At 48.6% G+C, this 22,836-nt stretch overlaps 1 protein-coding gene across 1 annotated transcript in view; it reads left to right on the plus strand.

Annotated features, from left to right (window-relative positions):
* Positions 1 to 22,836, plus strand: part of DOCK1 (dedicator of cytokinesis 1) — a 435,479-nt gene that overhangs the window by 309,589 nt on the left and 103,054 nt on the right. The window contains exon 27 of the mRNA XM_029920619.1: positions 18,974 to 19,052. Within this exon, the coding sequence (XP_029776479.1) occupies positions 18,974 to 19,052 (79 nt within the window). The remainder of the gene's footprint in view (positions 1 to 18,973; positions 19,053 to 22,836) is intronic.

Below are 22,836 nucleotides of genomic sequence, written 5' to 3' on the forward strand. Positions count from 1 at the left end.
CTCTCCATCTCCTCCCCGCCACCCCCTCCCCTACCCGCACCTCCTCCCCCCTCCATCCCCTCCCCTCCATCTGCACCCCATCCAGTCTCCCCCAGGGTTCATCCTCTGCTGCCCAGAAGAACTGCTAGAGTCCCCGAGTCTCTATGCTTGGCCTTCCTTTTTTTTTAAGTCTTTTTCTTATTCTAGAATTTCTCTCCCATTCCTCAATGATTTGTTTGTGAACTCAGATTCTGTTTCAAATATGTATCCCACCCTTGACCTTTTATCTGATCCCAGACCTGGCTGACACCCTGGGTCCCGAAGCCTGAACCCTGGGTCTCACTCCTGCCAGGGCACTCTGAGGGCACCCCCCAACCTCTGTAAATACCGCCGGGACAGTGACAGCCTTCCCTCCTCCCGCAGCCCGCATTCTGCCCGTCCCCCGTTCCCAGCCTGCACAAGCCCCATCACGGTGTGGGCACCCCTCCTGATAGAGATGAGGGTGGGAAGGAGGCAATGGGAGGTGGGCCAGAGGCTGGCAAGCAGTGATCTGTGCGTCAGAGTGGCCCTGCCACAGTGGTCATCTTTGTTACTGTTCTTGTTATTGTTTGTGGCCCACAAGCTAAGAATGGATGTTACGTTTTTAAGTGGTTGAAAACAGAAAGTCAGAAGAAGAAGAGTGTTTCATGACACAAAAAGTACATGAAACTCAAATTTCAGCGTCCATAAATAAAGTTTTATTGGCACATAGCCATTTCCCCACTCACTCGATTTTTCCCTTTGGCTGTTGCTGTAACAGTGGCATGGAATCATTGCTGTGGAGACCACCTGGCCTGCAGAGCCTCCCTTACTCTTTGCTTTCTATGGAAGAAGGCTGCCGGTCCCTGGACTGTTCCCACCATTCGGTGTGGAAAGTGCCATGGCCGTGAGGGGCGGACAGTTATTCCCATGCGGTTATCAGTAATCAGTAATCACTAATTCAGATGTTAACTGGGAACCCAGAAGCACAGGGTGGTATGGGTAACACAGAAAGCAGCTTACCTGTGGGTCCTGCCTTCCAGGAGGTAGGGTCATTGCTGTGGAAGGGCTAGTGGGGAACAGAAACCCCTGGGAAGTAATTCAGGTAGCGGCAGCTGGAGAAATGCACTGTCTGGACTCCTTGGGTCAACGAAGGTGCTCTGAGTACCAGATCGCTCAATTACTCCGTGTGGTAGGCAGGTAAGAGGTGCCCAGAGGCGTCCATACCTCATCCCCGGATCCTGGCAGTGGTTATGTTACAGGGTAGGGGCTGTCTGGTACAGTTGCAGATGGACTGTGAGAAGCCAGGAAAGGCAAAAACCTGGAAGCCTCTGGAACCTTCTCTAGAGCCCCCAGAAGGAGTGCAGCTCTCCTGACACTTTGCTTTTAGCCCAGGAAGTCCCATTCTGGACATCTGGCCACGAGAGCTGTAAGATAACGCACCTGGGTTGTTTTAAGCCACTAACTTGTAGTAACTAAAATGGTACAGGAAGCCAGTACACTCAGGAATATCACTTTTGAATTGCTTACTTAAAAATAAGCATGCCAGAGGCGCCTGGGTGACTCAGTTAGTTAAACCTCTGACTCTTGGTTTCAGCTAAGATCGTGATCTCACAGTTTGTGAATTCGAGCCCCACATCGGGCTCTGCGCTGTTAGTGCAGAGCCTGCTTGGGATTTTCTCCCTGTCTCTCTTTGCCTCTCTCTCTCTCAAAATAAATACAAAAACATTAAAAAAAAAAAAAAACCAAACACTAGGACTGCTGGTCTCCCTTCTGTCGATCACACGTCAGCTTGACTCTCCCTGTCCTCGGCCTTCCCTCTTTCCAGCCCGAGTCAGGCCTGGGTCCGAGATTCCAGGTCATGGCCGCCTACAGCCCTGCGAATAAGTCGGCACAAAGCTGGAGGGCTGCACCCTCCTCTTGATTTAACTTGACATTTGTGGACTGTGTTCTAAATGGCAGTTTCATGAAGATTTTCTTTATCTTGATGTAAAAATGTCATTAGCCTCATTGCATTTATAGATTTCTGATGCTGCTTCACACTTTAGGCAAGTGGGACCACTCAACCCAGGAACTGAGAAGGGCATTGATTCTGAATCCCTCATTCTTGAAAGGGCTCCGCCCTCCTCTCTGTGGAGCTCCCTGGCCCCTTCGGCCCTCTGTCCCCCTTGACACTGTCCTGCTCACGGCTGGGGCAGGGCTTGGCGGTGCGGAAGGCTGAGCAGGGCAAGTGGTCAGCGGCACAGCCTGTGTCCGGCCCTTGATCAGAGCATCTCTGGTGCCCGTCCCAGTCTTGCAAATTTAGGGTGCTCCCTGAATGTTGTTGGGTCACCGCACGTTAGAGCCCCAAGAATCCTTTAGAAAAATCAAGTCGAACACTTACAGGGTGAACTGCAGTCACTTCCCATAGGTAGAGCCTGGAGGGCTCTTTTGGTGAACCGTCTGCCTCTTGATTTTGGCTCAGGTCATGATCTCATGGTTCGTGAGTTTGAGCCCCACATTGTACTCTGTGCTGCTGATAGTGTGGAACCTGCTTGAAACTCTCTCTGCTCCCACCTCTCTCTCTATCCCAAAAGAAAGAAAAGAAAAGGAAGGAAGGAAGGAAGGAAGGAAGGAAGGAAGAAAAAAAGAAGGGAAGGAAGGAATAAAGAAGGGAAGGAGGGAAGGAAGGAAGAAAAGAAAGAAGGGAGGAAGGAATAAAGAAGGGAAGGAAGGAAGGAAGGAAGAAAAGAAAGAAGGGAGGAAGGAATAAAGAAGGGAAGGAAGGAAGGAGGAAGGACGGACGGGCCACCTCCTCCGCCCTCCCTTCTCTCCAAGCCCTTCTCTCCCAGGCCTTGCCTCGTGCGGGGGTAAAGTGGGGGACGTGGTGTCTGCACAGACCCCCGAGGACCTTCTGGAGTTCTCTGGCCCCGCCTGCCCCGAGTACTGCTTCCAGCGGTGAGCAAGCTCCTCTTTGCTGGGAAGGCTGGGGGCGTGACCTCGCCACAGCCACGCTGCCAGCAGGTGTGTGGTGGCCCTGCCCAGGCCCCGCTCCCCTGTGTGCTCTGGCCCCTCGCCCGCACTGCCAGCCTCTCCACGAGGGCCCCTGCCCTGGGGCCGGCCCCCCACGGACTTTGGGGCCCCAGCAACACACACGTGTTTCCTTTCAGCCCATTGTGTGTGAACTGTCGTTCCTGACAGCATTTCCTGGAACCCAGGATGTTCTCCATAAAGGTGCCTCTGCGGTGACATTAGGCCCCCCAGGCAGACCTGCGGGGCGCCCCCCGGCGGCGAGGGTGCCGAGTCTGCGCCCCAGCCTCCACCCACCACCCCGTGGCCCGGGAGCTGCGGCAGGGGACAAAGATGGCCGCAAACGTGGCTGCTTCTTGCTGCTCCGCATCTTCCGGCTGGGCCCAGGGCTGGCATCATGGATGCATCGGGTCCCACCTGCCGTGGCAGCGCGTAGAGGAAAGCACCTGGAGCCCCTCGCCCACCAGATGCCCCCAAAACTGCTTGATGTGTGAGCTCTCCTGTCCTGGTGTGTGAAGCAGGCTCCTGCTTTTCTCCTGCCGTGCATTTCAGCACTTGGCGCTGTCCACTGTTTGTCCGGCTGCTGGCTGGTGTCAAGGTCAACTGTGAAATTCGCCCCTGTGCCGTCTGACTCCTGCACATTTCTCCACGGTGAGGCATGGCGGCCGAGGTGACAGGAAGGGTGCCGCTCGCACAGAGCTGGTTCGTGTTTCTCCAGGTGGCAGAAGTCCGCGGCTCTCCCCAGCTTAGCTGTGTGTGGTCACCGGACTGGGAAGCATCAGGAAAACAAAGGTACTAAGGCCACTGAGAAGTGTAACGTGAGTACTGAGTGAGAGGAGACCCTTGTGGGAAGAGACACCTGCTTCTGATGCCTTTAGCCCCTGGCTCTGAAATGACAGAGACAACGGGCTGAGCAGAAATAACCCATCTCAAATTCGGCTGACAGCTTAGCACCAGCTGCGTCTCCGGGGACACATGAAGCGGCCCTAACTGTCATCTGCCTGTCTTCTCCTACTTGCCATTAATTGGGCATTCGTTAAACAGCTTGCCAATATGAGAATTCAGAAATGCCTGGAAAGTTTATTTGCTGAGGGGCAGCTCCAGAAGGCAGCGCGTGTCCTGCCCCCACGGGGCCCCGGGTGGGACTGAAGCCTGGTGCACGTGTTGTCCTGTGGATGGCCCATTTTGTGGCTGTGGACTTGGTCCAGTCCAGCGGTAGGTCACACGTCTGCAAGGGGGAGAGCCACGTCGTTGGGAGCTGGCCAAAGGCAAGTCTTAGGGTTTTGTTTTTTTTTTTTTTTTTTTGAGATATTGTTAGTTGTTCCTCATTAAAAATGAGTGAAAGCCACCTGTTCTTTGCCACCAGCTTTTAACGGAGGCCAGTCTCAGAGCGAAGTCAGCCACACAGACAGTTACAGAGAAACACTTCTCGCCAGCTGGTACAATCATGAAGCCCCACCCTTCTGTAATTTTAGAGGCTGGGAAAATATTCTGGAAGCAAGGTTCATTGAAGCCTACAGTCATTATCAGGCATCCAGGGTCCTCAAAACCAGTGACGTAACCCTGGAACACAGGCTCAGGCTTTAGGCTCTGTCCCATGATGCCAGGCTCCTTAGATCTCTGGGGGAGAGCCCCTAAAATGTTTCAGCTCATCTGTGTGCCTTACAAATCATTCGTTTCAACTGTGAGCCCATTTTTATTATCTGTTCTCATTGCGGAAGCACAAATTCACAAAAGAAAATGATTTCTTTTCTATTTTTTTATGTTTGTTTATTTTTGAGAGAGAGAGGGGGAGGGAAGAGTGCATGAGTGGGAGAGGGTCAGAGAGAGAGGGAGACACAGAATTTGAAGCAGGCTCCAGGCTCTGAGCTGTCAGCATAGAGCCCAACGTGGGGTTCGAACTCAGGAATGGTGAGATCATGACCTGAGCCAAAATCTGACACTCAGCTGACTGAGCCACCCAGGTGCCCCAAAAGAAAATAATTTCTAACCATTATTATGCTCATGTTTTTGCTTTGGATCAAGATAAGGAGAGCCAAAGCACTCCTCTGGGATGTGGTTTTCTGATTAAAAGTTTGAAGCCCAGGTACCTAGGTGGCTCAGTTGGTTAAGTGTCTGACTCTTTTTTTTTTTAATTGTATTTATTTATTGTAACAGAGAGAATGTATATGTGAGCAGCGGAGGGGCAGAGAGAATCCCAAGCAGACTCTGCAAGGTCAGCACAGAGCCCAGTGCGGGGCTCCAACTCATGAACTGTGTGAGCATGACCTGCGCCAAAACCAAGAGTCAGACACTTAACCAACTAGCCACCCAGGCGCCCCAAGCGTCTGACTCTTGATATCAGCTCAGGTCATGATCTCAAGGTTCATGGATTTGAGCCCCACATTGGGCTCTGCACTGATGTCCCAGAGCCTGCTTGGGATTCTCTGTCTCTCTCCCTCTCTGTCTCTGCCCACCTCCCACCCCTGTGCTTGTGCTCTCCCCCCCATCTCAGAATAAATAAAATACACATTAAAAAAAGTTAGCAGCCCGCTGATTACTAGTGGATGCCTTAAACTTGTGTTCTCCTTTGAAGTACTTGACAGTGATTTGCAGACCTCCTAACACTTACGTGGTACTTACCATTGGCAAAAATGTTCCAGACACTGCACACATGATAGCTCATTGGATCTTCACCACCTAGCAAGTAGATGTACTCTTGATACCCATTTCGTGGATGAGGGATCTAAGGACACCAGCTGAAGATATCTACAGCTGGTCAGCAGTAAAGCCTAGATTTCCTCACAGACCATTTATCCCTGGAGCCCCTGCTCTAGCCGGCACACCAGCTGCCTCCAACACCAACCGAGGCTGGGAACCCAGCCTCCAAATCTCATTCCAGGGCTTCCGTTTTGGGGAACGCTGAGAGTTATCTGATAGCTATGGTCAAGGATTTGGAGACGCTGACTGTATCATCCAGGAAAGAATAAACAAGATCAGATGGTCTTAATAGTGAAAGAAGTAGGCTTTAATTAGAAAATAGGGAAGGATTCATTAGAGACCTTAGTGGAAACTGTTGTTAGAGGTAGGAGTAGGTAATGATATCTTTTATCCTTGAATATCATTTGATGGAATAATAGAAATAGTCTCATTTTTGTGGGCCATGCCTTCTCTGTTACAGCATATAAGTGAGTGGGCATGGCTGTGTGCCAGTAAAACTTTATTTGCAGAAACAGGCAGTGGGCCAGACTTGGCTCACGGGCTATGGTTTGCCCACCTCTGAGAGAGGATGTTGTCCGACGTTGGAAATGATACTGTTCAATTTTTTATTTCCCTGCCTGAGGTTATAACATGGTGTGGGAAATGTACCCTCAGTCAAGAAACAGCCTGGTCTGCTTAGTGTGGATCAGAGGAAGTATGTAAATGTTAATGACTGTTTAAGTACACAGTGTGGACTGTATGAGGAAGAAAATCATCATCTGGTTCTTGAGCTTTTTGGTCTGGGTTGCCACGCTGAATCTGGTGACCAAATAAGGTGGGCATCAGATGACATTACGGGCTTAGAATAAGGCTATGCCAGTTAAAAGAAAGAGTCATTCAGTGGGGGTGCCTGGGTGGCTCAGTCAGTTAAGCATCCAGCTTCGGCTCAGGTCATGATCTTACAGTTTGTGGGTTTGATGTGCTGACAGCTCAGAGCCTTGAACTTGCTTCGGGTTCTGTTTCTCCCTCTGTCTCTGCCCATCCCCTGCTCACTCTCTCTCTCTCTTTCTCTCTCTCTCTCTCTCAAAATAAACAAATAACTAAACACTAAAGAAAAAAAGTATCACTCAGTGGATTGCAGATAGTGGCCTCCTGAAAGAGTCACCTCATTCTCACAGGACCTGGCTCAGGATAGTATCTGAGCTCTATCTCCTAACGTCCCCTGACCAACACGGGGTCATTCACCTTGTCACACTCAGGGCGGCATGGGAGCCAGCCAAAGAATGAATTCCGTGATGACGTCTTGTCCCTCTAGGCTTAGTCTCAGGCCACAGGAGAACGAGAGCAGGGCCCAGGAAGCCTGGTATGGCACTGAGGTTTGTGGTTCTAAAGAATCAACAAGGGTCCCCAGACCCTCCTCCTTATAGAATCTCCCTGCCGGAGTGTGTGTGGAACCGTGAACCTCATGCATGATCCCTCCTGTGAGTTTTGTTATGGAAAAAGGGATCGTGCACGTATCAGTAACCTTAATAATTAGCCTTGAGATAGGGAGGTGGGCCTCATGGGAATCACAAGAGCCCTTGGAAAAGAGTTTTCTGTGGCTGGTAGCAAAGAAGGAAGCCAGAGATCCGAAGCATGAGAAGGTTATAACATTGAAGCTGGACAGACCCCGTGAGGAGTGTGGGCAGCCCTGACACGCAGAGCACACATCCTGGCTGATAGTCAGCAGGGAAACAAGGACCCCCCACCTCCGACCACAAGGAACTGACTTTCGCCTACAGCCTGGATGAGCTTGGACGATCAGAACCTCTGGACGAGAACCCACCTTGGCCCTTCTCCTGAGCGCTCTGTGACCTGAAGCGGAAGGTCCCACTGAGCCTCCAGGGAATTCTGACCCATGGGACAGAGAGCTAATCAGTGGGCACTGTTTCAAACTGCTGTGTTTGGGGTCACTTGTGTTCTAGCAGAAACCCAGCCAAGACGGTAGCCTCCCCAGACAGGTGACCTTCACCTGATACTTGTCAAGCCAGGAGCCAGGGCTGAGTCCCCACCCTGCACTGACACTCTGTCTCTGGTTCTGTTAGAAAAGCGACCTCAGGACCTGAGCACAGCCCTTACCAGCCCCTCATTTCCATCCACCCTGGGAAGGTAACCCCGCCCAAGAAAGTCTCAGAGCTGCTCTCCATGGACAAATATGGCGGAAGAAGGCGCCACACACTCAACACTTGAGTGATGACCATTCTGAGCCACAATGAAATCAAAGAGCTGAGCTCAGGTATAAGCCTTTGTCTTTCTAGAAAAGAGCTTGCCAGCAGCTGAGATTTTGTGAACACTGGTCTCCTAATTTTTCCTCTGCCCACTGTCCTCTGGGCGCCTCTTCCAAAACAAATAGCGAGAAAGAAGACCAATGCCTTCATCTTTTGTGTCTTTACCACATTCCCAATAGTAGCTGCCACTCACTGAACAGGGAGTACGACCCAGGCCCTTTACAAACAGACTCTTCTAACCCCCCGGCGCACCAGAAGACGCGAGTTCAGAGTGGTTAGCTTACTTGCCCAAGGTTGCACAGGCTGTAAGGGAGGAACGTGACTTAGGCACAGAGCCCAAGGCCTCAGTGGTGTCGCTTCCATGCATCCTCATGTGTTTCTCCACGGGGGACAAATGCACAGGGAGGCCCACCTGGCCTAGTGAGAGGGAAACTAAAGCAGTCGTGAGTAGAAGTAACCAAACACCAACACGGGTGGGGAAACGGACAACGTCACTCGCTGCCAGGTCACCCTATTCAGAACCTTCCCGAGCACCTGGGCCCCCAAAGGGGCAAAACAACGTGGCCCAGTGTTTAGCCTGTAACAAACGAACCTAAAGCAAGTTACGTTCATTGGCTAAATGATGGCAGTGCCCTTTAGGAAGCCTTGGAAATGACAGGATACATTCCCGGCATGCCTGGGATATTCCAAGCATGAAATCACTGGAAAGAAGCCTTCTCCTTTGTGATGATCCCAGATTCTCCTTAGAATTTCGGCCTTGAACCCTACAGTAGGCTCAAGGCCTCTGACCACTTAAGGTTTTCCTGGGCTCACTCGGTGGATTCGATTATACTATATTTTGTTCTAGAAAAGATACGTCGCTTGGTGCTGTAGGGATAAAGACTCGGCAGAGATGGACCATTCGTGGACTCGCAGTAAATCCAGGGCACGTCACGTCTGTGACCACTGACGGTCATGTGTCGAATTAAGTGAGAAGCGACACACCAGGGTCATAAAGGGCTCTGGGTGGATGGTTGTTGTTGTTATTATTATTCCTGTTTGTTTATGTTTGTGCTCATTTATTAACGCCTCACCTACTCCCAGAACAGATCTGAGCAACTCTATTCTTTGGGGGGAAAAGGCCAGAAGTTCTTATTCCTAAATAACGCGTGTGTGCGTTTGTGTGTGTGTTCAATCCTGGAGCTGAGTCACACTGTTGATAGAGTTATGGATACAAAATCATGACTCCCGCAGCTGCCATTTCTGGAAATGTCTGGTTCCCTTTCCTTCTCGTGTTTTTTTTTTCTTTATTGTGGTATAATGTGTATAACTTAAATTTTGCCATGTTCACCATCTGTATGTGAATAAATTGGCATTAATTACTTTAACAATGTTGTACAACCACCACTACTGTTTCCAAAATATTTCACCACCAAACGGAAGCTCCTAATTCCTCATGCCTGACCTCTACTTCCCGTTCCCATATATTTGGAGCCCAAAACTCCAGTAACATAATCTCACACATTGGAGCCCAGAACTCCAGTGACTGGTAATCTCACACATGCTCTTGCCCTGGCAGTGTGGACCCGTGCCCAGCGGATGGGGCACTGGTCACCCCTGGCCCTCCTTCCTCCCCCCTCTAGCCTGTGTGGCAGATCCACACAGAGAATCCCTCCATGAGTGGGTATGGCTGTGTTCTAATAAAACTTCATTTATATCACCTAACAGCCATGAGGACGGCTACCATCACCAAAACCAAAAACTCACAAGGGCTGCTGGGGAGTGGAATTATGGGAATCCTTATGCGTTGTTGGTGGAATGTGAACTAGCTCAGCCACTGTAGAAAACCGTGTGACAGTTCCTCAAAAAGTTAAAAAGACTATCCCCACGTGATCCGGCAATCCCGCTTGGGAGAATAGACCCAAAAGAATTGGAAGCAGGGACGTGAACAAATACTCGTGCCCCCGTGTTCACAGCCGCGTTACTCAGAGTAGCCCCAGATGGGGGCAAACCCATGTCCATCTGCAGGTAGATGGATAGATGACGTGTGGCCCGTCCACACAACGGAGTAGTTTTCAGTCTTAAAAGGAAGGAGGTTCTGACACCTCCAGCGTGGATGCATCTTGAGGACGTTATGCTCAGTGACCCAAGCGGTTCACAGCAGGACAAGTAGTGTATGATTGCATTTACACGACGCACCTGGAATGGGCAAACTCCTAGAAATAGAAACTAGATGGATGGGTGCTGGGGGCGTGGGGACTGGGGAGCGTTTAATGGGTTGAGAGTTTCAGTCTGGGAAGAAGACAAGCGTTCTGTGGACGGACGGGGGTGGTGCTTCCCCACCATGTGGATCTACCTAATGCCGGTGACCCGTATGCTTGGAAATGGTTAGATGGTAAATTTACATTATATGCACTTCACCACAGTTCTTTAAAAGTTTTTATGAAAAAGAACTTCGTTTACACAAATGGGTTATGAGGCTGTAGTTTGCGATCTTGAAGCGTGGGGGGCAGGGAGTGTTGTGGCCGGGGTGGGGGTGGGGGGCGCCGCGTTTTCACACAGCCAGCTTGGTGAGGATAGCAGGTGGGGGATTTCTATCCCCGTTGGTCTGTGTGTAGTTGACAGACCTGTACGTGTCTGAGTTATAATGGTCGTCAGTGCCATTCACGGACCCCTGCCACCTTGCAGACCCAGGACTCCCTGAAAGCCTAAGGGGTCGGTGTTAATAACCATTTCATTTTTTATTTTAAACAAATGTTTGCTTATTGGGGCGCCTGGGTGGCTGAGTTGGGTAAGTGTGCCACTTCAGCCCAAGTTGTGCTCTCACAGCTCATGAGTTTGAGCCCCGCGTCGGGCTCTGTGCGGACAGCTCAGAGCCTGGAGCCTGCTTCCCATTTGTGTCTCCCTCTCCCTGCCCTCCCCCAACCCCATCAATACTCTATCTCTCTCTCTGTCTCTAAAAACTGAATAAGCCTTCAAAAATTTTTTTAAGTTTATTTATTTTGAGAGAGAGAGAGAGAAGGCACGTGAGCAGGGGAGGAGCGGAGAGAGAGAAGAAGAGAGAATCCCAAGCAGGTCCCACACTGTCAGGACAGAGCCTGACAAGGGCTTGATCCCATGAACCATGAGATCACGACCTGAGCCAAAATAAAGAGTCGGATGGTCCACTGGCTGAGCCCCCCAGGCGCCCCAGTAGCCGTTTTGCATAGATAGAGACCGAGGCTCTGGGGACAGAGTGACCTACTCAAAACCGCGCAGCCCGTCAGTGGCCGGGGCCGCGTCTTGCGCATCAGCAAGCAGTGCAGGGCACTGTGTGCCCTGATGCTGTCAACGGCCCCTGCGTTCTGGGGAAGGCAGGCACTCTGCCGCCAAGCTGCGGAAGCAAAGAGCCTAACAAGAGAACGTGTTGCTGGCCCTTGCCACAAAGCACCTTAAGCGTTAAGGATCTGAGACCTGGCAAAAGGGGACTTAGAAAATAAGATAATAACAGTATGAGCCGATCTGAAAAGGCTACTTTCTGTATGATAGCAACACTGTGGAGACAGCGGAAGGATGGGGGTTGCCAGGGGCACACGAGGGGAACACGGAGCATGTTCGGGCACCGGGCCGACTCCGCGGGGTCCTGCAGGGTGCCTTCCCGCTGCTGCACATCCGTCTCCGCCCACAGAACGCGCAGCACCGCGGGCGCCCCCTGATGTAAACCACAGGTCTGGGGTGATAATGACGTGTCCGTGTGGGCTCACCCTCGGGTGCAGGATGCCGATAGTGAAGGGGGACAAGGAGCCCGTGGGAACTCTGTGCTGTCCACCCAGTTTTGCTGTGAACCTGAAACTGCTTGAAAATCACACCCTTCAGGAAAAAGAATAATAGCAATAACGTGGGGGGAGATGAAACGCTGCAGATCAGCGAAGCCGTGTGGAGGCTGTGTGAGTCTCGTATGCCGTCGACTGTTGTGAGTGTTGGAAAGTTTCCTTCATACAACGTAAAAGCAGAATAATCGCAGGGATTTATTTGTATTGTGCTGATCATGCTGACTGAGCCTCCCAAGGAAGGCTGCACGATGTGCTGACCAGTCATGGCCTTGGTCTAAGCCTGCTCTGCCCTTCCGGGATCACATGCTTCTTTCTGTCTCTTGGAGCCTTTTGCGTAAGATACGAGTAACTCTTACCCGGCAGGACTTGGGAGCACTAAATGGCGTAATTCTTATGGAAGTGACCAAAGTCGCTGGGCATGTGCGGGTTGCTCAGTGAATGCTCACCCTGCAAAGCGGCAGAGGTGAGGGGTGGCCAAGCAGGACAGGCATCACAGGACTGGCCAAGTCCTGGTTACCATCAGAGCTTCTCACCATCAGCCCGAGGTGGCTCCTGGGCACCGAGACCTCTGCCCCCCTGGGGGATCACACAGCAGGGGTGACACGGCCTTTGTCCCAAGCAGGTGCCCCCTGGGAATTCTCTGCACCAGGGACTGAGCCGGCCTCAGCCGGCCTGCCAGCGGAAGGGTTCACAGCACTTTGGATTTTAGTTCAATGTTTGACAGATGCTGCAACCTGATTTGAAAAGAGAAATCAGGAAGTCTTCACGAAGAGAAACATCTCTAATGCATTCGGGAAACAATGGCAGTTGGATCTTTTGACTTTACTGCTCCTTCTCTGCCTTATGTCCCCTGCATGTGTCACATGCAGATGTCCCCTTGCATTCCCAACCTCTCACAAGTCTGACACCAGCCACCCCTCCTGCCTCATTTCCAGACAGCTCCCTCCCGTGATGGTGGTCTTCCCACTAGGCCCCAACTCGCAAATGTGGGAGCAGGTCAGCCAGGTGCCCCGCCTTCTGGGGATCGCTCCGCGCGTCCTATCCCGGGGTCTTGCTTAGACGTCACTTCCTCGTGCACCTGGGTCTTGCCCACCCGGGATCCCCAGAAGGGAAGTGGCTGACCCTGTGTTGTCACCGCCTTGAGCGGAGGGCCACTCTGCCAGGTGTGAGACGTGGTCTCCTTCCCACCCGCAGGTTGAAGGGACTCTCTCCGCATCTCTTGACCACGTCTTCCGAAGTCTCCCCTGCTTCTGCGCTCCCGAATTAGGCGCGAATCATTTCAGGCAGCTCTCCAGCTCCTTTTCCTTGTTCTGCAGGGAGAGAATCTGTCACTTTGAATTTCCGTCCTTTCTTCCCCTTCTTTTGGGCAAAACATTTCATGAAAAGATGCATCTTTTTTTTTCACCCCAAAGCATCTCTCGTCTTAATGCCAGAGGTATTGAAATGCCCTCAAAACGAACTGTACAATCTAATCATAGAGCATAAAGTACGTTTACGGGAGGAACGGAACGCCCCACGGCGTCACCACGTCACCGTCTGAGAAATGGGGCTTTGTATTCTACGGAGTTCAGTGCCTTTCCTGCTGGTTTTCCCTGTGTCGTAATGAGGCACCCACCCTCCAGCTTTATTGGCAGCAAACACCGAGTAACAGAGATGCTAGAAGAGCCTGAGGCTCCATCATGATCGAGTCATTTTAGCGACTGTAAGTGTGCCAGGAACTTCTAATAGTTAGAGTGGCTCCTGATTATGCGGCGCTTGCTGAGTTCCCCCCTACTCAGTTAACACGTAATTATTTAGGACTGTGCTACTTTTTATTGCTCCAAACACACGGCTTTCCAATAGACAGCTTATTGGGAAAGTCCCCTGCTCGGCATTCAAGTCCCTTTTCGTGTAAGGGATGTGGTCGCAGAGGCAAGGCCTGCAGGATTTTCTGTGTGAAATGCTTGTGATTGAGGGGCTCAGATCTCTGCAGGTGCCTCCGTCCACTGAACCTCACTGCACACACCCAGCCTGTCTCCTAAAGATGTGTCAAAGCGTAGAACTCCAGGGCATGTCTGCCCCTTTCTACCTAGTGCACTTAACGTTTTATAAAGTGTCAGTGGAGATCATGGTTTTAAAATGACTTTGTACAATGTGCTGATAGCTCTTTGTTACCTTTAATCTCAAAGTTAAAAAACATGACCCTTAGATTCAAGGTTCGAGGGAACTCAGGGGCTTCACAGTGCATACTTTTCATTGAAAATACGAGAATCTCAAAAACTTGAGCCACTTTATGAACGTCTTCTAGCCAAATGTTTACCTGGACATGAAGAGGATGGATAACTCGATGGGTGGATGGTTGACAGGTAGATGAGAGACAGACACAAAGGGGTTATAAAGTTTTTGAGCCTAAGTGTTTATACGGACGTGAAAAGATTGATTGATAGGGAGGGAAAAAGAGAATAGATAGGTGATAGATGATGGATAGAAAGAACTGGATTAAGACTGTAATTGGATGTATGTATGTGGGTATGTGGACAATGATCCGGTTTATATTTGACATCATTAAGGATTACAGTGTGCCATTTTGTTTCTATTGGGAGTTCACTGTGGTTAACCATCCAGGCAGAAGAGAAGGAGATTAGGAAAACTTCCTGGTTTTTTGTTCGTTTGTTTGCTTGCTTGCTTGTTTTAATTGTATGAGGTTTGGGAATGAGCTCTACCTCACACTGGCCCCTAATGATTGAAAATAGAGAACATCGTAACAGGGTTGGTACAGATGATGGCTTGGACTTCCTGGAGTCAAGAATCAGTTACCAAGAAGTGTGAGATAAATACAGTCCTTTCACTGCGGCCATTGAAAACAAAATTTGCGGTCATTGGCTTTGAATAATTTGAATGTCTTCGACAAAATACATATAGACCTTCTGGGTTTTTTAATCTTTTTGAGATGACATAATTGGCCTGTGGTTCTCTCTACATTATTTATTAGTGTGTTTGGTTTTATCTTCCAAGATTTTAGGTTTTAAGGTCATCCAAAGATTAAAAATGATTGAAAATAACTGTTAATACGGGCGCACACTTTTTCTTAATCGTTTCGACCGTGTGGGATAACATCCATGAAAGCATTTGATTCTCACACCATTAGCTTTGTTTTTAGAAATTACTTAATCTTCCCGCCTGGGAATAGACATAACTTGCTTGGCCCCCAGAGTTATGAATCTTTATCTCCTGAGTCCCTCAGTTTTCTGGCAGAGCAGTGCCAACGCCAGTGTGTACTGTTTCCCACCTTGCCCTGCTGGCACCCTCCCTCCCCTGCAGCACCCTGCTCTCATGCTCTTAGGAGCTAGGAACATGGGGAGCAATAGGTGTGACCTCTCTTCATGGCACCCCATGCTTGTGTATGGTAATATCGGATGCGGAGCTTGGATTCTGTCTTTGCGTGAAGGCAGCCCCAGGATGTATTCGTTTGCTTTTGTTCTGTTGCGTTTGGTGCCAATCCTGGACACACCACTGGCTCAGAGAGGTTCTTTAGTTCAGGTAGAGGCTGATAGTCCCTTAGGTCAGAATACTTCAGAATATTAATAGTGCCCAGGGGTCCTTTTAAATGGTTTGGGGGATCCTGATACGTAAAAGACAAGGTTCCTGGCATCAAGTAACAGGTCCAGAGGCAGAGAGGAGAGTGGGCACCCAACTCCAAAGGTGGAGATGAGAATGAAGGAACCAGCTCTAGAGGTGGAAAGGAGAATGTGGAACTAACTTTAGAGGTGGAGAGGAGAATGAGGGACTAGTTCTGGAGGTAGAAGAGAATGAGGGGACCAGCTCTGGAGGTGAAGGCAAGAATGATGGAACACTGCCCAACCATAAATGCCAAATGCCTAATAAATTTGGTTAACACAAAACTCAAAAGAGCTAGATCCCACAGTGAAAAATCTACTCAGAATATAAGGATTCCACAGAAATCAGTGGCTACCAAATATTCTAGCTTCCCTGAGCCTTCTAATTTAGGTTAGGGTCTGATCTTCTGGGCTACTCATCCATTCATCCATCATCCATCCATCCATCTAACCACCCATCCATCTACCCACCTACCCACCCATCCATCCATCCATTCATCCATCCATCCATCCACCCATCCATCCATCCATCCATCCATCCACCCATCCATCCACCCATCCATCCATCCATCCATCCATCCATCCATCCATCCATCCATCCATCCATCCATCCATCCATCCATCCATCCATCCATTCATCTACCCTCCCACCCACCTACCCATCCATCTATTCCTAGTAGACACCGAGGGGACATATTCATGCTGGGTGGTGACTTGGCATTGCAGGCACATGAATGAATAAGCAGACAGGAGTATTTGGGAACAGTCTGGCGGCCTTCCCTGTCCTTGAGCCCAGCCCCACCAGGGCCCAGCGTGGTCACCAGGGCTTCAGAGTCAGCCCATTCACACCCACCCTCCCTTTCATTGCTTCTGAGCAAAAAAGACTTGATCTTGAGCTGTGTTGAACCAGCCTGAACTCTTCATCTCAAACTAGAAAGGCATCCTGCTGTCCAGGCACTCAGCTTAGTTTGTGATTCGTTCCATAGTCCTCTGTGACTGAAAGCAGATTGTTATGCAGAAGCTCCTAATGTGATTTTCTTATTTATTTTCTCTAGTTGAACTTTTATTAGAAATAATCCATGAATTATAGCAGATAAAAGATGTTCTTATGTCAAAGTGAACCCCTGTTTATGTTTCTTTTTGCCTTGTTAGAGCATTGATTGATCCTGAGATGTACTTGGCATTGCTCAGTTTTTAATCCCCTCTAGTGTGGGCTGTGGGGGATAATTCGTGTGTGTCCTGGGTTGTGTATGGTTCTCTAGGAAGTGTGTGGCCCTGGATGCACTAAGCCCGAGCAGCCTGTCCTTGTTGATGACATTAATGATGGGTTTTATTTGATCTTCCCTTTAGGTGTCCTGCTACAACTCACATTCTTATTTGCTTTTTGTCCTCACGTTTTAAAAAATTTATAGTGAATCTAAATTATAGAATCTCTCTCAGCCCTGCTCTTTCTCCATGTCAGTTCACTAAAAAGTTTTTATTTGGCCTTCATAGTGTTTCAGCATGCCATATTTTTTTAAAAAGTCATTTTGAGAAATATCTTTATTTAACCAGCTGAAATTGTTCCAGATCTTAATTAGAAGTAGCATATTGTAACTGTTTGGGTGCGATCTTGAGGCAGAATAACTACCATGTAGTAATAATGCATGGTCCGGTTAACTTGCCTTTATTGTCAAAGAGGGATGGGGGGGGGTCTTCCTTAAAGTTCAGAGGGACCCTGGGGTACCCTCGTGAATAGCTGAGTTCTGAAACTGAAGGACAAATTAAGGGGCGAAATGTGTTTGTGGTCATTAGCCCAAGGTCTTTGTGCTGCATGGGACTCACCCCTGTAATGACAGGAAGTGGTCTTGCCCCACTGACATTCAGTGGGATTTTCTCGGGTTGCCAAGGTTAATGCATACAGGTCCCCAGATGCTCTCTGAACACCATCGCCAAGGGTCACAGGGGCAAGGCAGACCACCGTCTCCTTAGCCACACATCTTGTACGTCTGAGGGCTAACTGTGGCCCGGGAGACCCCTGCCCAGGACCGGAAGGCTGATTAGGGCCTCCCGGTGTCATATATGCACAAGGCATGTCTGTAATTTAGTGATTTTCATCCTGGTCCTGTATTAATCTGTCAGGATGCCCTAAGTGCCTTGTATTCTGCTTTTCTCAATAAATCGCAAAAGTCAGCCATGAGAGCTACTTTTCAAATTCAACTGGGCATCCAACAGCCATACTACTTGCCACCCCTCTGGCTGATGGTGCCACTTCCCAGTCTGTGCTCCCCGTTAACGGACAGGGCCAGGATCCCTGCGTCCCGCCATTGGGAGTCCCTTAAAACATGGATGCCTCCTTTCTGGTTCTATTTAATGTCACCAGGGAGGAATTTAGACAACTCCTGCCACACTTTTCTTCGGCACCTGAGATGGAAAACTCTAGTGCAGGCCATTTGTCACACCTGTTTTGGCCCTGGATCCAACCAAGAGGTTCCTGAATGAAGTGCTGTCTGCAAACCCCCTTTCTTAGAGCTGCCGGCAGTTGGAGCGCCAGAGAAGATGCGGTGTTGGGGGAGGGGATGGAGCCCTCCTTAAGGCCCCAGGTGGAGAGCCCCTTTCTCCCTCCTCCCAGGCTACCTGGCCTCTCGTGGCTCCAGACAGGCAGGGATGCGTTTCTCCAGCCGTGCACAGCTGAAGAGATAGTGCTTTCGGAGAGCACGGGTTCCTGGGAAGTAACCTAGATTTCTCTTACCCTCTCTGGCTGCTTCCTGCTGTCTAAACAGAGGAAGTGTAATTAAGTTTATTATCCGTGACCTAATGCTAATTCCTCTTGCATCCTGCCTTAGTGCAAAGGGAGAAGGGTCATTTAAAAAGAAGTATCTGGACTGAGCTTTATTATTGTAAACACCCTCCAGGGCAATAAAACAAATCTACAGGATGAACAAGCTGGTGGAAGGCTTAGTACTCGGGGCTCATTCATAACCTTCCAAATGACCGATCTCCTCATAGGAACGTCAGACTCAAGGTGTTGAAGGATGCGCTATTTTGCTCCTGGTGCTTAAAATTGTGCGTTATCGATGGATCAATGAATTAAAGTTCCTGTGAGCATTCTTTCTTTCTCTACATCTTTCTTTATTTTGTTTCAACTAGTAATTAGTTGCCAAAATAACATTTGGATCACAGGACAGATGACACTGAAATAAGCCGTACTTCTGAATACGTCACCCAACTGCTCTGAGCCTGAGAGATGGCGTACAAGAGCGCTTTCCAACGCTTAAAGAGCCAACTAAGCAACGACCAATTTAATAAAATACCATGAAGACACCGTGACTTGAGAAGAGGATTTAATTGGCACCTTTTCTTTCTTTCTTTCTTTTAAATTAGGTTTTTAGTGATACTTTTCATAAATTACTTTCAGACACTGTTATTTTGGTCCGTTTCTTTTATTCCGCATGTGCTAATTTCCTTGATTAATTTGGAGAACATCTGCATATAATTCTCTGGGCTTTTTATTGGCACAACCTCCCAGCTTTTCACAGGACTTAGAGAGTTCACTTTCCAGACAGTCTTGGGTTGTATCTAATTGAAATGCCAAGCCCTACAAAGGTGCCAGAGCGTAAGTGTGTAATTATGTAATTTTCCCTTGATCTTTCAGAGTCTTTCTGCGAGCGATTAATCAGTATGCAGATATGCTGAACAAAAAATTTCTGGATCAAGCCAACTTTGAGCTACAGGTAAGAGGAGAGGTAGACATGCCCTTTGTTGGTCGGGAAATCATGCTAAAACAACTTGCTGGTCTGAGCCAATATCTTATATTTCTAATCCTCGAACTTAATTGGTTTTCCATCCGAGGTATGGAAATGGAATTTACAAGACGTACCGCTGGAATCCAGGGATTGAAAATTATGCCTTTGGAGTATTTGCTCAATTTCACAAGGACAGAGATGGAGCTGTTTCAGAGCAAAAGTACTGAATCAGAGTGACACGTAGGATCTGAGCAGGGGGGCCACCGGTATCCGTTGTGACCAAGGGGACCGTCTCAGATCCAGACCATCCTGATGTGGGGAGGGAAGGCTCAGCAGAGCAGGTTCACATTCCTGAGCTCTGCCGGCGCTTAGAACTTGGTCCTCTCCTGGTTCCATGCTACCTGCCCTGGCCTTTACCGGGCACTGACCCTATGGGACCTGGCCTTGGTTTTTGTCAGCCCATCTGTCACTTTTGGCCCTGCTCCCTCAGTGTTCACAGAGGGTGGGGAGGAAGGGGTGGTGGCATGTGTGTGTGTGAGTGATCAGGACTGGTTTTGCCTGGATGATTCACCACGCGTTGGTATCGATGGCTGTCCCTTCCACTGCACTCCATGTATCTCTGCTAATAATTATTTTATCAGTATTACTTAGTTGACTAAAGTTTGCTAATAAGAAAAGCGTCCAGATGCCAATGGCATTAGTTTCCTGGGCAGGATACCTCACTGAGAAGGAACGTATTCCCATATCTCTTTTATAATTGTTAAATTTTAAATGTCTGTTTTATCTGCATTATAGAATATAAGTATATGATAATAGATCCAGAACTGTACATCTAGAAGTGTTCCTATTCTTTACGACATTTAAGTTTTTATCATTTTCTCGGCTTATTGCTTGTTTTTACTTATCCTAAAAGCACAGATATATTTTCATTGTAAAATATTCATGCGCTGTAAGTCAGCACATCGAGTAAAATGCACAAGACCCCTGCCCACCATTTTCCTCTTTGCAGAGTGACTCTTTACTAATTGTGTACTCTCTACTAATCCTGATGCCCGTCGATGCATTTATCCAGACCTGTGTGCGCTTTCTTTTGCTCTTAACACAAATTGCATTATATTCTGTATTTTTTTTCTATTCTGTCACATTGCGAAATGTGACAGAACAGAACCAACATCTGTGCAGGCACTTTTGCACTGATGACCTATGGAATGCTCCAGTTGGTCCCCGCTGCAAGCAAAGCATCTCGGTGCTGCATTGCTGTAAGACGGGCTCGGGAAGCATAATTGCCAAGCCGAGTGGTATGAAATTGCACGTGAATGGACACTGATAAAGTGTGACTGCAGCAATCTGCAACCCTGCTCACCTTCTCTGAGAGCAGTCGTTGTTTCAAATTACCTCCAATACCAATTTCTTTAAAATCATTGATTCTTGTTTTTGTTAGAATTTCTTTGATTTCTACTTAGGCTGAGAATACTTACTGGCTGTCCTGTCGGGCTATTTGAAATTCTTAATATAGCCTCGACGTGGGTTACAGTTTGTCATATAAAAGTTTTAATTTTTCTGCAGTTGAATCTGTCCTTTCTTTTATGGCTTTTGGGTTTTATGTTTTGCTTGGCAAATCCTTCTTTGCCTCAGTGTTATAGATGTACCTATTTCTTTTAATTTTATGTAGTTAGTATCTGCTAATACCTTGATAGTTCTGCCTTTTTTTTTTTTAACCTTCCTGATGATTGATCTACCTGGAATTTCTCTAGTTAGTGGTAGGGATAAGAGTTTAACTTGACTTTTTCCCATTTTATGAATAGGTTCTTCTTTCCCAGTGATTTAAAATGCCACCATCAAAAAACATAATTGCAAATGTGTGTGTGTATCCGTTCTGTTTCTTGTGTTATTACCCACTGGTTTTATACCCAGCTAGGAGAACCAGGGCTTGCTGTTAGTGTCCTAGTGCAAAATTATCTTGGCTCTTCTTTCGTATTTCCTCTTCCATATGAAATGCAAAATCGGCTTGTTAACCTCGCTTTTTAAACATGCTGCTTTTATTTTAATTGGAGCTCTCTTGAATTTATAAGTAAATATAGGAAAATGTTACAGTATGGGGGAAATACTCTGCGGTACTTATTTTTTCCCACCCATACAGGAATATTCAGGTCTTTCTTTGTGTGTCTTTCATTTGGTTTTTCCGTTTTATCCACGTCAGCCTCACCCATTGCTTGGTGGGTAGAGTGGTATGTCTTTGAAGAGCAGCTGTTGTGAGTGTGGGCTCCTTTTTCCCAGCACGTCCATTAACGCTACTCTTGCTCACTGTTTCACAAGCTAAGTCCCCGGGGTGCTTCCCTGGTGCCCACACACACTTTGGGCCGCCATCCTGGAGCCTTGCCCCTTAGCAGGTGTGAAGTGCACATGGATTGCTGTTCCACCTTGAAGCCTACCCCCCTTCCGACCCCCAGGGAGAGGGCTTGAGTGCCTGATGATGGAGGCAGCCTTCACTGAGAGCTCCAGGCAGCTGGTGCTCTGACGAGGCACATTTTTATGTTCTTACGTCCTCATAATCACTGCACGGTTCTCTCTCCATGCACTTCCTCCTCCTTCCACTTATCAGCCCCAAAGGCTGCCTGCTTCTTCCCCCTTCTGTTTCCCTGTGCTGCTGCTCCGCTGCCTCTCATTCCTGGCAACACCGTACAAAGGACTCTTAACCTCACACCCCCCAATGTTGTCGTGTGGATTTCCTACAAATAGCCACTTCCTCCTGCATAGCTACAGTAAAACTACCCAAACTGGGAAGCTTCCACACGTCTTTTTTTTGTCTTTTTTTTTTTTTTAATTTTTAATGTTTTATTTATTTTTGATAGAGAGAGAAACAGAGCATGAGAGGGAGAGGGGCAGAGAGAGAAGGAGACACAGAACCAGAAGCAGGCTCCAGGTTCTGAGCTGTCAGCACAGAGCCTGACGCAGGACTCAAACCCACTAACCTGAGATCTGACCTGAGCCAAAGTCTGAGGCTTAACCAACTGAGCCACTCAAGCACCTCCACACTTCTTTCATCTAGTCCTTGGACTCCATTCAAGTTCAGACATTGAGTCACAGCCTTCACGGGTCAGCACCACACAGGTGTGGTTACTTGGCACCCCTCAAATCATGCATTGTGTACCATTTTTTATTTTAGTTTTTATGTGATTTTTGAAGTTTTTTTTTTTTTTTAAGAGAGAGAGAGTACAACCAGGGGCAAGGGGCAGAGGGAGAGAGAATCTTACGCAGTGGGGAGCCCTATGTGGGACTTGATCCCATGACCCTGGGATCATGGCCTGAGCCAAAACCAAGAGTCAGACACCAAACCAACTGAGCCACCCAGGTGCCCCAAGACTTTTTTTAAGGAAGTTTTAGGTTCATTGAGGGGAAGGCACAGAGATTTCCCACATGCCCCCTCCCCCGACACATGCACAACCTTGCCTGTAATCAACACCCCCCACCAGAGGGTACCTGTGTCACAGTCCATGAACACACAGCTCTCACTGAGCCCCTGTCTGTGATTCTCAGGACACACCCACTCCCACCAGTGTTGCAACATGAGGCCATTGCCAGGAGACGGGGGTGTGGTGGGGGACCAGGAATGGTGGGGGCTCTGAGTTCCAAAAACAAAAGAAGCGTCTTGTATGTTATTGACCCTTTTAGTGTAAATGGGGCTAAAAGAGAATGTACCTTTGTGGTCAGTGAAAAGGTATCAGCTATGAGGCTCAGGATGAGACCCTCAGTCTGCTTCACATGTGATCCA

Source organism: Suricata suricatta, chromosome 2 (genome assembly GCF_006229205.1).
Source record: "Suricata suricatta isolate VVHF042 chromosome 2, meerkat_22Aug2017_6uvM2_HiC, whole genome shotgun sequence".
In the NCBI taxonomy this organism is placed as follows: Eukaryota; Metazoa; Chordata; class Mammalia; order Carnivora; family Herpestidae; genus Suricata; species Suricata suricatta.